This window comes from Rattus norvegicus, chromosome 4 (genome assembly GCF_036323735.1).
Source record: "Rattus norvegicus strain BN/NHsdMcwi chromosome 4, GRCr8, whole genome shotgun sequence".
NCBI classification, from domain to species: Eukaryota; Metazoa; Chordata; class Mammalia; order Rodentia; family Muridae; genus Rattus; species Rattus norvegicus.
In genome coordinates, this window is record NC_086022.1 from 19,685,527 (window position 1) to 19,699,278 (window position 13,752).

A 13,752-nucleotide genomic window follows, 5' to 3' on the forward strand; every position below is an offset into this window, starting at 1 on the left:
TGTTTTATCTTATTATATTTCATTTTGTTATTTTTATTAGCTTATAGAAGCCTGTCTGTTTTGCAATGAGAGACAGATAGGATGTGGAACTGGGATTTAAAGGTGAGGCTTAGAGCAGAAAAAAAATGTTGTGAGAAAGCAACACCATAGTCTTTTTGTTCACTTGTTTGGTTTGTTTGTTTTTTAAGAAAAATATTAAGTAGGAAAAGTCAGAGGGAAAAACAGAAATTTAAACTAAAGATAAGCAAAAGAAGAAAAAAATAAATTCCCATTGGAGGTGAACTCAGAAAATGAGGAAAAGAGATGTAGTTGCTTTCCTAATTTTGAATCAATTTCACCTCAAATCCCTCCTTAGGGCAAAGAGACTCAAGAGTTTCTTTATTTGGTGTTCTTGACCTTTCCCTCAAACCGGATGCCTTTCTTTTGTATGCAAGGTGTTCCGTCTGATTATCTTCAACATCCCATGCTTGGCCAGGGCATGAAGCCTCGCTCACTCTTCCTCTTAGGTGCTCGTTAGACAAATGTTTTGAGAATGTGTTACACAAAAGGCCTGTGCCAGGCTGTGGGGCCTGTACTGAGCTGTTACTCACACAGATGCTATTTTTATCTCTGCCCTTGCTCTTAGCAAAGTTTAAGAGAGATAAGTGAAAAAGATATTTAAAACTGGGTTATGTCCAAATATATTCTAAACCATAAACTAGATCTTCTGGGTGCACCCACTTCTGTCTTTTAATATAAACAGTGTGCGTAGGAAACTTGATCTGTTCTATCATCTGCTTCACTAATGAAGAAGGCTAGAAGGCCACTGAAGGATACAGATGTAGATATCGGGTCACCTGATTTTTCTATTAAGCTTTATACTAATTTCAACATCTATCATCATCTTTCCATTAAGCCATTTGTAAAATATTTCTGTTTAGAAAGTCAACAATAAATCACTCTGCTAGACAAAAAAAAGTGTTTCTTTTCTCATTACCCATAAAATTAATCTTTAGTTAGCACCTAATTTTAAAGTGTTAAGCTATCATGAAGCTATTCCAACACAACTGCTAATTGATGAAAATTAAATATTGCTCTCGTTAAGTAAAAAAGGGATTTGAATAATATACAAGATATCTTCCACTGTATACTTCTAAATTGCAAGGAAATGTTCCTTGGCAAAATACCCGATTGGATAGGAAAGCTCGTTCCCAGGGAGATTTATTTCACATTTACTAATAATCTAGCAGAGAATGACAATCATAGGGAATTTAGGTTGAAATAAATCCTCTGCTAGGGAGTCTAGCACATTCTCCTGCTCTGAGGGAGGGTTCATTTTGATGGTATTCCTTTGCTAATAAACACTTATGCCTAGTCATTAGACCAGTGGGTTTTCTTCAGTATGTACACCCAGAAGGGAGAACAAAACTAATTGTATTATTTACTTTCTAAGCTAGAGACAATTTCATGTTTCAGAGGTATTCCTTTATAATTGTTGTCATAACTTGGAAAAATTTTGTTTCCTATTAATGAAATACAACAGATCGCATTAACTTGGAGAGTTACTAGCTAGGGTACATAAAGCAAAGCCCAGAGGTTTCATTAGAGCATGGGACAACTTAACTTTATATGTGAGTCAGTTGGTTAATTCATACCTGCTTACTAAAAAGAATCAATAATTTTACAGCCATATTCTTTTCAAAAGTAGAAAAGAGTAAATATTATCTTTTTCTATTACAGACAAGTCATACCATATATATTATGGATAGAGCGAAGATATCATGTAGAAAGGTTGCTGCACACATTGGATTTTTGAAACTGGCCAGATTTGTACTCTGGTAATGCCCCTTACCAACACTGTATGACCCTGAACTAAGGATTTGAAACGGTTCAGTTAACTGTCTACTCCATCCTTGGACATGGTAAACTAAACCTTCTAGTAAAGTTTCTAACTGGATAAAACTATTTTAAAGTATTTGAGTTCTTACTAAATAGGTCTGGAGATCATGGACACATTTAGTTCTCTAGTTCTTATAAAATGTTTATGTTTTTCTCCATGATGATTAAAATCTCATAAGCTATGAATATTGTCTTTTTGATCTTCAATACTATTTTTCTAGTGTCCAAGAAAAGAGTATTTCTCAAGACTTTAGTCAACAGGTAGGATAAAGATGAGGCAACTGGTCAACCTGGATTAAAAGAGCTCTGACTAGTGGGTCTTAGCTTTATTGTTACTTTGGAAGGAATCAAGGAGCCCCAGATATTCTGGAGCCTTGTCCCGATCCCTACTCTGGAGACTGTCATTTCATTCGTCTGTTTGTACCTTGTGTAGTAAAACATTCCAAGATGTGTAGTGGGCCATTTTAACATGCAGCCAAAGCTGAGATCTACTGAGATTTAAAGACACCCTTTGTGAGACCAGAGGTCCAAATCATGGCTTCCCTGTGAAGTCACAGTACCCTCTCAAGGCAAAAGTAGAGAGAATCATTTCCAACAACATCTACAAATTGAGACCTTGAGATTTAAAAAAAAGTTATTCCAGGTATAAGTAATAATTTTTATAAATCTGTTTGTACTAATTAATCCTGAATTCACTGTAAGTTTTGGCCTTATGCGATTCAGCAGTATTGAACAAGTGGTGATGGAGTAGTGTTATCCCAGAGGACTAATAAGTGCCTGTTCACAAGCAGACAGGTAAGGTTGGCCCTCTTTTCTTCATGCTGTTCTTACCTGTGTTCATGGGGGATCATGGAATTCCAAGGCTGGCACTTGATGCCACTCTTAGTGATGGATACTGTCCCCTTATAGCTGCCTCCTTTACCAATGATGCAATTTCTAATATAGTCTATTGAATAAGATAGAGAAAAATGTTAGAACTATGTGAAACACATGCTGTACTTACTGGAGAAAAAAAATAAGAATACACTTAAGCCTGTAAGTCATTAACTCATGTAAACAGTTTCCAATAACACTGAAAGTTCTGGCTTAAAGCTTCTCCTAGTATTTTTAACGTAACAGACTTCAGAATAATATAAAACAAACACATCAAATAGACATAAATTCTTATTTTAAATATATGATACAATCTAACTTCAGATTATTCTTCATCCTTAGTTTGGATTAAGTTATGTATTCATCTGGGTAAGGAATGATGACTTGATTGAATACATAAAACTAAGAAAATATTAAAAAATAAAGCTTAAGTAACTTTCAAAATCTATTTTAAACTCTGAAAGAAAAAATAAAGGACTGATTTGTCTTATCTAGCTCAGTAGAATTGTGTGGGTTTGTTTTGTCTTTTGTTCTTTTATTCTCTCTTAGTGTATCTTTCTGACTATTTCTCTATGTATTTCTGCCTTTCTCTGTCTCTGTCTTTCTGCCTTTCTCTGTCTCTGTCTTTCTGTCTCTCTGTCTCTGTCTCTCTCTATCACTCTGTCTCTGTCTCTCTCTGTCTCTCTGTCTCTCTGTCTGTCTCTGTCTCTGTCTCTGTCTCTGTGTGTGTGTGTGTGTGTGTGTTTATAGAATAAGTACATTGGGTTAATTATTATTCCCCATATTTTTACTAATAGCCCAGCTTCTAAAACATATTTATATGAATTTAACTTATTTTCCCCAAATCTCCATGCTTTCTTATCATCAACCACCATTATGACATGAGTTACACTAAGTCATTATAACTTAGAATACTATTTTAATCCTACAGTTTGCCACATTATGAGGCACCCTGATTTAATAGCTTACATGACACGTTATAATACGAAGAATGTGCAGAAAAGACAAGCTGATTAGGGAGAGGGATCTAACTTAAGGGAAGTCCAGGAAGCACAGCCTTTGTCTAATTTGTGCACTGGCAGTCATCATATTGTCAGGGCTCCACTTGCCTCAATGTGAACCAATGTCTGATTGTGGCACAAATCAGAATATATCCAAAACAGCCACAGGGAAGGAAGACCTGTGTGACAAGGAATGCCAAACATATTTTATCCTTTATTTCTTTATGGAATGCTTAGGAAGAAGGCAGTTACCTTTGTTTTCATAGAGGTCAAATTCATGGCCAAACCCTTTTTTCACTCCACTTGACATACTATTGAAAGGATACCAGTAGCATCGTTTTCTCGACTTATCAAAAACAAAGGCCCTGAAAAAGAGAGCTGAATGAAAAGAAGGAATACTACAATTTAACAGGTTATTTTTAATGAGCACATGTTTACCAAGGAAGACATATAGAATGTGGCATTATTACATATGAAAATACAGTCAGTGAGTTTGTGTGTGTGTGTATGTGACTGTGTGTGTGTGTGTGTGTGTGTGTGTGTGTGTGTGTGTGTGTGTGTGTGTTTCCTATTCTAAAAGAACAAATAAGAAAGTCAAAGCAAAGGTTTTTTAGGTATAGATTAGAAAAGCAAATCAATATTCTGTGGGAAGTTTTGACATCTCAATGATTTACAGAAAAATAAAGGCTTCAACGGGTAAATCATGACATTCAACAACCACCTGGCTTATTTCTGAAGGCTTTTATTATTTTTTAATGTTCCCAGTTAGTTGGAAGTTTTGTTTGTACTTATATGCAGATTATTTATTTGAGTTATCATAATTAGCTTCCAACATTTTTAAGTATACAAATTTATCTAAAATGATATATTTTCCTGGCCTGGTTATGTAACCCTGTAATTGCAGCTGTGAGGATGGTGAGATTGGAGAAATGTATTTAAAGACTGTAGAGGCTACACAGTAAATTCAAGGCAGATATGAACAACTTTCAAGACACTGTCTCAAGACAAAATGTAAAATGTCTAAGAATATGGGTCAATGGGAGAGATTTCTTAACATGAATAAGGACTTGGATCCTACCCCGAGTCCTTCAAATAAATGACTGAAATGATATTTCTTAATATGCATTAGGATGAGTACCCAGGCTCCAGACACAGTGGTGCTCTCACTCTTATCCAGAGAAGCTTCCCAATAAAGTAGTCTGTGGTCCACACATAGACTCAAAAGGATAAAGAATAAGGAACTGCTGGAACCCTGCCCCTCCCCTCCCCCAAGGTTCAAGAAACATCATAAAAAAGGGGGAAAGAGTAAGAACCGAAAGCTGAGAAGGAGGTATATGAAAAGCTGTCCTCTGGCCAAAACCTGGCTTGTCCACACAGGAAGTCACAGCAGCTCCTGCTCCTGCCTACAAAAGACCAAATCAATTGAGAAGTCCATTGGATTGATAACAGGCGCCTGACGATGTACCCTTACTTGAGGAGCCATGGCCAGTTGATGGCTGATAAGGGAGAAAGGTTCATTTTCCTTTCAGGAGTGTGGTCACTGGAAGATTGAGCATGCCTCCAAGGACGTTCCAAAGCCATTCACACAAATAAGTACCACTAATTGACCTCAGTGAGTATTTAAAAAAAAAAGAAATGAATTTAGCAGGAAGATGACTGGGGACCCTGAGAAGAATTGGAAGTCCTGGGACTGGATATGACCAAGATACATCGTAAACATATAAGAAATTTGCAAGAAAAAAATGTATTAGGCAAATCACCACCCCCAGAGAGTGTCTTAGGAAAGAAAACATGAAATATTTGGAAACTGTCACGCATGATACCCTTGTTTGGTGAGTCAAAGTATGTAAAAATTACCTAAAAGAATGGGAATCCAGCAAGCGCAAGGCCCTGGGTTCTGTCCCCAGCTCCGAAAAAAAAATTAAAAAAAAAAAAAAAAGAATGGGAATCCAACTGTGAGGATGCTAGGTTCCCTAAGTCAGTGTGTCCCAAATAAAGTGTTCATCCGAATACACATTTTATTTCAAAAACTATTATCACTAAAAAATATGCTTTTAATAATGTTCTTATGGAAGATGTCAATATGTGTTGTCCCCACCATTCCTGTAGCTAATATAAGTTAGTTTTAGTGACCTAAAGGTACTGACCAAAACAAACTGCTAAATGTCTCAAAGTACTTTATATTTTTAAAGTAATGTCAACCACAAAAGTGGGTCCAATTTCCAGTCTATGAAACTTTTACTTCCCTTGAATCATAAGAGCATCATCTTTCAAAAACTGGGGCATTTTCCCAAATTATTTACACTTCTATGTGAAGTGTGTGGGACCATCACACTCTCTGTATTCAGATTTTCTCTAAATTTCCCACTCAGCATTAAAAATTCACAATGAATTGTACTTCTCCTATTGCTTTTCCTTTACCCTTCAACCCAGAGGAGGGAAGTCTCAACTTCAACCCAGTTGCCAACAGAACCTCTCCATAAATTTACACAGCTCAGACACTGGGTGAGAGTAATCATTCCTGCCTTATGGTCTCCAAATTCAAGGCTTCTAAGCAAAAGTCAGAATGAAACACAATTATCCCAAGGATAAGCTTACAAATCCAATTCCCACTACGGTTGCCAGGAAATGTCTTCCTGAGAGGGGCAGTTTGGATTTAAAAATAGAAAAGAGATAGTCTTTCTTCTGCCTAAGCCTCCCGAAGACCTTCTGTGACCATGTCCTTCCCTACAGACCCATAATCCCCATTTCTTTGAGACAGGGAAGACTAGACAGAAATCTCTCATCACGGTATCACTGACTCTGTATCCTCATAAAAAGTCACTGTGAAAGTTGAATATGCAAAAACTGAACGTTGATAACATTTCTACAAAAAGCTCATTTTTAATTCTGTGAATGAAATCCAAGGCCTCACGCATTCTAAGAAAGCACCCCATCCCAGCACTGAGTTACATCTCAGCCACATAATCTTTTGTTAACAATGTATTTATTAACCCAAGAGTACGTGTCAGACCATGTGTACACATGCCTTTGCAGGCCCAAAGAGGGCATGAGATACCCTGGAACTGGATACAGGCGGTGGTGAGGTCCCTTATGGAACCACATCCTGTCTCTGCACAAGCATCAAGTGTTCTTAACCACCAAACCATATCTTTAGCTCTCGGCTACACAATGTTATTTCTTAAGGGCGAAAGAAAATAGAAAATAAACAAAAAATATGTTTGGTGTGTGTGTGTGTGTGTGTGTGTGTGTGTGTGTGTGTGTGTGTGTAGCTTTGTAGCCAATGCTAGTCATGAACTCATACTAATTTGCTTACTGTTTGGCATTATATGGTGCATCACCATACTTTACTCAAGAAACATATGTTCTTATGGCTATTTGAAAGAACACGAGGATGAAATTTTCACCTTGCTACTTCAAACTTGAATGCTTCTACCTCTAAGATCAATGGCAAGGTAATAAGGGGGGTATCAAATGATAAGAACTTCACTTCCTGAAACCACTGGAGCCTCTCAAAGGCTCCATCACTTCCCAGCAAACCTTTCCCATCACTGTGCCCTAACTTCTTTGAAGCAGTCTCTGCTGCTGACACCAGTCACTCTGGGTTTTTATATAATTCTCTCAACACCTTTTATTGAAATCCCTTCAGAGATGATATAAGTTGCAGTAGCTTTTGGCTGCTGCCCAATTCCTACCCAGAAAATATTTCCTCTGCTCTTCTATAGAAGAAAAAAAAATAGGCACAATATTTTAGAATAATTAATAATAATAATAATAATAATAATAATAATAAAGAATATAAAGGTCAATCCCATTTGATTTTAGTTCAATGATAATTATTCAAAGTCCATAGCCAAAGCGACTGTGTACTTTGGAAGACAGTTTTCAGAGCCTCCCATACTCATTCAATGTTTACATCAGCTGAGAGTTCTATCCTTGTTCTAATGAACTAAAGCTAGACTCAAATTTGTTCTAAAGGACTGATTGTGTTTACTACCAAAAAGGAAGTGAAAATATGACTATTATATAATTACTTTATAAACACTGTAAAGTGACTTACTTGCAAGTGAATGGAAAGCCCTTGTTTCTGATGCACCTGTTGGCACACTCATCTGCAGAGTTCACTTTTTTGGTTTTAATCTTCACTAATGGGTCTTCCTTGGTAAGAGTAGTTTTTGCTGACTTTTTGAATTCATGAAGAGTATTTCTTCTCTTCTTCTGTCCTTCTAGCAAATACAAAAATTAATGAATTCAATGTAAAAAATGTTTGTGATGATTACAGAGGAGAAAATTCCTTAAGGAACACCTTCAAAATAATGATTTTATAGGACATAAGACAACACAGCATACCTCTAGGAGGGTAGGGTAGACATAGTGAGGATGTATAAGAGAAAGAAAAAAGAGCATTACAATTACAGATAGTTGCTATGCAAATTCATTAATCTATGTCTTTTCAAATGAAGGATGCATTGAATAATTAGGACAAGGTTCACCCCAAAGAATAAATAACCCTAAAGAATAATTATTTTAAAATTAGGACAAAGCTCACCCTAAAGAAATGATGTTCTCCAGACAACATAGAGAATCAAGTATCGGTGCCAGAAGCATGCCGTGCTTTGTAATTAAACTATTCTTTCCCCACAGTGGTTCCTTATGTAAGTTACAGTGCTATCTAGGTAACTCTATTCAAATGAGAACTTATCACTAAAAGCTCTTCACTGGACAAACTCTTCAGACTTGCTCTTCAGATGTATCACACTATACATATTTTAATCCCTCACCTCTTAGTCTTGAACAAAAATATATTCAGTGTTTGGGACACTATTTCTCAACTTCACGAAACTGTGTTGAGATCAGGTCAAACATGGTAAATCAAATGTATGTAAAACTTTATCCTTTAATGTAGCAATATCATTTTTCTTCATGAATGGACAAGACCCTTAGATAGCATGAAACTTAGTATAAAAAAAAACCACAGAAGTAAAAAGCCTAAAGTTTTTCAATACATGCATAATCTGAAGATAACAAAACAATTTATTCTCAGTTTCCTTAAAGGTATCCCAATGTAAAACTATTCAAAGTACTAATGATCAATCATCTATTAGACCACAACTATTGTGTAACTAGTATGGAGTCACACACACCTACACATCAATTTGTATAATGGCCCTGATCACAATGACAATTTAATATATGCATTTTCAACTGGAGGTAACTAAAGTAATAGGAAGAAATTAATTAACCACTCCAAAGAGTTCGGGTTGGGAAGGCAGAGGCCCAGCTTTGAAGCTAGCACTCAGCACCACTTGCAATGTCGTCGTCTTTTATCTAAGAATTGCTAAGAATGCTTGTGGAAATGTGATTTCTAAACATTTCCTGAAGATTTGCTTCAGAGCGATCAGTTGAAAAGAAGCTTGGATGCTACAGCAGGAAGTGCATTCCTGGTCTTTAAATGTGGTGAAATGTGTCAAGAAAAGAGAACGAAGCTCTCTCTGTGCAACAAAGTGGGAAATATGGCTACCAGAGTGAAGTACGTACCAAGAATGGCATCATACTCTGTTTGCCAGCAACCACTGTCTCCAGTGAGTTCACTGAGCCTGCAGATGCTACTCGTTAATGTCTATCCTAACCTGAAGTCCACAATAAATAGGAGAAAACACGCAGTTCTCCAAATTCCTAATTCTTTGCAAAACTCCAGAATACAGTCTCCAAAAGCCTGGTACTAATCCCTATAGTGGTGCTTTTCCCTGGCCTGTAAGATACTACTGTTATGATGTAAGAGATTATATTTTATAAAAGCCTTGGTATATAAATTCAATCCACTAATCTATGTTATATATGTTATTTAATCTTATTCAAAGTATGTTGTTAATAGTTCTTAGTATGTCATTAAAGGTTATTAATAGTGCCTTATTTAAAGAGTAAGGGGTCCAAATTGTTGGCATAGCATGAAAGTCAGATAATTATGACATTTTTACTGAGTTGCCAAATAACTTTGTTTAATCACATGGAATTTCAAGAAATCAATTGTTCAACTTATAAAAATATTCAATTAAGAAGGAGTTACTTGAAATTTTAAGGAAATATTGAAAATACAATTAGTAATTGAAATAAAATGGATTTTTAAAGAGTATTGGTATTATTCTTAAAGTTTCATCACTTAACATCTGATATAACTGTTATTCTTATAATGAAAGAAGGCATGATATTTTGAAGATTGACATTTCTGACACAGAATCTTGTTAAAGAGAGAAATAAATTTCTGCCACATGTTTCTCTTTCTGTGACCTTATCTCACTACTTCCTTGGCACTCCTAAATATTTCACAGTATGAAAACAATTTAATTTATTGTAAATACAAATATCTTCTGTGACTAGGAGTATGCATTGAGAAAAATCTATTTTAAAAACAACTTTATCCAAAATTTACTATATATGTAAATATATATACATATATAAATACATATATATGGGTATGGGTTGTATATATGTATATTGTATAGATATAATATTATATATAATCCATCATATATACATGTATATATATATGAATTCTGCCATTCTGCCAGCTAAGAATATGGCATTGGTCTTATGTACAATGTGGTTTTGTATGTGTCTAAGTGTAAAATAAGAACAAAAATATAATTTCAAAATTACTAATGATAAGCATTGAGTTCCTAAGGCATTTAAGTAATTATCTTTCAAAACAGAGCCTCGGGTCAATGCCAATAAAAGGGAGCATGAAGACTGTTCTGTAAGAAAGAGGCCTCTGCAGTTATTGGCTCTGATTAGTTTCACAGATCCTCAGTTGTCCTATTGAAATGTGTTAATGTATGGTTTTCCCTCATAAAACAAGCTACCCTTGCTTGCTAGTAAGTGTTCCATGACTAAAGATCAAAAAGCATTCAGAAAAATAAATAAATCCCTAATCTCCCTTTATTGCACAGTAAGTAGAAACGCCAGCACTTCAGTGCTAATATGGACCAAGCACAACCAGATACTAAGAATCCTGCACACTGGGACATGTGAACTTCCCCTTGTAACTCAGTCCTATATACTAGATCAGTAACTAATTACTCAAAACTATGATGTTCAAAGTGCCTATAGATCATTTAATTCATGTATCTATAAAACTAATTATTTCTTCAATAAGAGAAAAAAGTCAAAATGGAAGTCATCCAATCAGCATCTGAAGAAAGAAGATTCCTTTGCTGAAAATAGATTTCACTATCTCTTCAGCCTGTATCAACTGATCCTTGTTTTACTGCAAACAATTAAGAAATTGAGTCTAATTTTCAGGAAAAAAATAAAAAATGTGTTTGGGCTACATTTGTGTCTCTTATTTTAATGTGTTTGTTAGTACAAGTGTATAAACAAGAATATTAAAATGAAATCAAAGGGTAAGAGAACACTGCAAATCTGTCAAGCTTTCCCATATTTTAAATTATGCTCCTTTCTCTTCTTCCAGCTTAGGGAAATATTCTGGAAGTTATGTTTCTGGAAGAACCTGAAGTCTCTGTTTTAGAACTGAGACCATCAGGATCCTGGTGAAAAGCTATAAACAGAAAACAGGGTCAAGCATACCAAGGTGGTTGAAGACAGACACATTTCTCCCACTGGTCCCTGGGCCTCACACTCGCTTCTCTCAGTACCTCATATATTTTCTTCTGTATGGAAGAACCATGGACTTCAAAGGAAAGTCATGCAAAGCAAGGATTTGCATGGTGTGGAAAGAGCAGGAATCTGGCTCCCCATAACTGAAAAAACTGCCCCCCCCATGATTAGTGATTAACAGTTTGAACTGGCAAGACCTTAAGTTGAAAGTCTACAAGTAATTGATGGGCAGAGGCAGTGGTTTGTGACTGGAGAATTTTAACTCCTAGAGACAAGCATCCCTAAAAGATGTCCCAGTTTCCACTGTTACCATCTAGGATTCAGACCACTCTCTGACAGTACCGCCTGCCCCCTTTTGGGAGAAGCTAGCCTCCTGGTAAATAAAGACAGTGAGGAGGAAGCCTTGGCAGATTTAGATCAAGTACTGGTAGCTAAGAAGCAACATGGTATCTCTCTCTAGGACACGTGTAGAATGAATTGGTCATGGTGAGTTTTGAAGTTTCTCCCTTTTCTACTTTCTTTTCTGGAATTCCTTATTGTAGATATTCCATCCTGTTCTCTGTCTCCACTCTCCTTCTCCACCTGCAACACTCTTCCACACAGGAAGGAGAGCAGCCACATTGAAATGGAACTGTTAATGTTCTGTTTCTGCAAATGTAGTCAGCCCCTGCCTCCAACATTCACTGCAGAAACCACTTGGTTCAGCATGACATCCAGCGCTACCATTTTCTCCCATCGTACTTTTCTAACCACAGGCTCTACTCCCACTAGTGACCCAGGACACCCATCCTAAAAGGCGACCTTCACTTGCTATCTGTAGATCTTCTAGGAACGTCTTTTGTATTTTCTTACATCTGCATTTCAGGCAACTTGCAATCTCCTGACTAGGTGGCCGTGACTCATCTTCTCATACTTGACTTGGGTACCACACACCTCTTAGCCCTGGCTTGAACACTAAACTAATGAACTCTCAAATATGCTGTAATGACATTTTTACCACTGAAATTTTGTTTTGTTTCACTGTTTGATCATGTTGGCTAGTTAGCTAAATGAGTTTTCAAAGCTGTGCTTAAGATGACTGCTGGGCTCCTGGCTTCGGTATAAGAAAAAAAAATAATGTATTTCATTCACTTAGAATTTAGAGCTTTCAATCCAGTTCCTTAATTAACTGAACTAATTTAGTGCAGTACCAAAGATAAAATTAAGATGTTTAAACCTCAATTTTCATGTGTCAAATAAATCAAAAAAATGCAGGTCTTACCAGAACTAGGAAATTTTACTTTAAATTATTAAATTTTACTTTAAATAATTAAATTTTAAGCTTATCCCTTAGAACTATATACAGATTGCTCTCCCACTTGTTCAACTTTGTATTCCTTGAGACTCTTATACATAAGGTTGTCATTTAATGTTTAATTTTTTTTAGAGAGTATTCAATATTTCTTTAGAGTATTTAGTGTAAGTGAATAGAGAGTAATACTATGTGGCAGATCAACTATCAAAACTGCTTGGACCATCCACATCAAATATTTCTCAAAAACTTAATAATGTGTTTACATAAGACCTTCTATTCATGACTGCCTATCAGCATAATAGAGCTTTTTTTAACTATATGAAGAATAGCCATGCAAATAACAACAAACTAACTGTCCAATATTAAACAAAAAAAATCAAACAAAAAACTCTCATTACATATTCTAAGAAAGCTAACTGCCTCCTTTATGGAAGTTATTTAAAACATGGAAACTGTTAAAACAAGGTTGCAAACACAGCAAATGTGGCGCCTCTTTTGATGACAATTTTAGCATTATCCATTTCAGAAATTATTCATAACATATATCTGTAATTCCCAATGGGCCTCCCCTGGCCTGCCAACATACTCTCAGGCCACTCTCTCTACACTCAGGAAACACAGTCATTTCAACATTAGCCAAAGTGAAGTATAATTACAAATGTATGTCTCCTGCCAAAACTGTGTGATGCACGCCAGAAACAAATAGACATTGTCTATGGTCGATCTACTGTTTGGGTTTTCCAAACTGAAATCTTGCATTAGCTCAGCTCAGCTCAGGTAATCATACTTCCAGGGAATAGCATTTTAATCGTCGAAAAGGGAAACTGGTAAACTGGACCAAGGTTAAAACTTAGGTTAACACCCATAAATAAGCAACGTTCTAAAGATCAACCTTAATGTGACACATCTTTAAGTTCTTTCCCTCTTGATCAAGAAACTTTGCCTACACAGTTTCAAAGGCCCCTTTCCAAAGTATCTTTTTTTCCCACAAGGAATCTCTCCCCAGTGCAGAAAAAACAGGTGGGTTCAATATTTTTTTATTAGCACTAGCTTCGTCTTGTATTGCATTGGATACTAGATTAGAGGTGTGAT

At 36.0% G+C, this 13,752-nt stretch overlaps 1 protein-coding gene across 3 annotated transcripts in view; it reads right to left on the reverse strand.

Annotated features, from left to right (window-relative positions):
- The window catches only part of Hgf (hepatocyte growth factor), a 71,566-nt gene that overhangs the window by 56,625 nt on the left and 1,189 nt on the right, over positions 1 to 13,752 (reverse strand). For 2 of the 3 annotated variants that reach the window (XM_006235979.5, NM_017017.2), the window contains exons 2-4: positions 7,813 to 7,978; positions 4,005 to 4,117; positions 2,710 to 2,824 (exon numbers count right to left, since the gene is read on the reverse strand). In XM_006235979.5, the coding sequence (XP_006236041.1) occupies positions 2,710 to 2,824; positions 4,005 to 4,117; positions 7,813 to 7,978 (394 nt within the window). The remainder of the gene's footprint in view (positions 1 to 2,709; positions 2,825 to 4,004; positions 4,118 to 7,812; positions 7,979 to 13,752) is intronic. The other variant, XM_039107018.2, reaches the window with a different exon arrangement.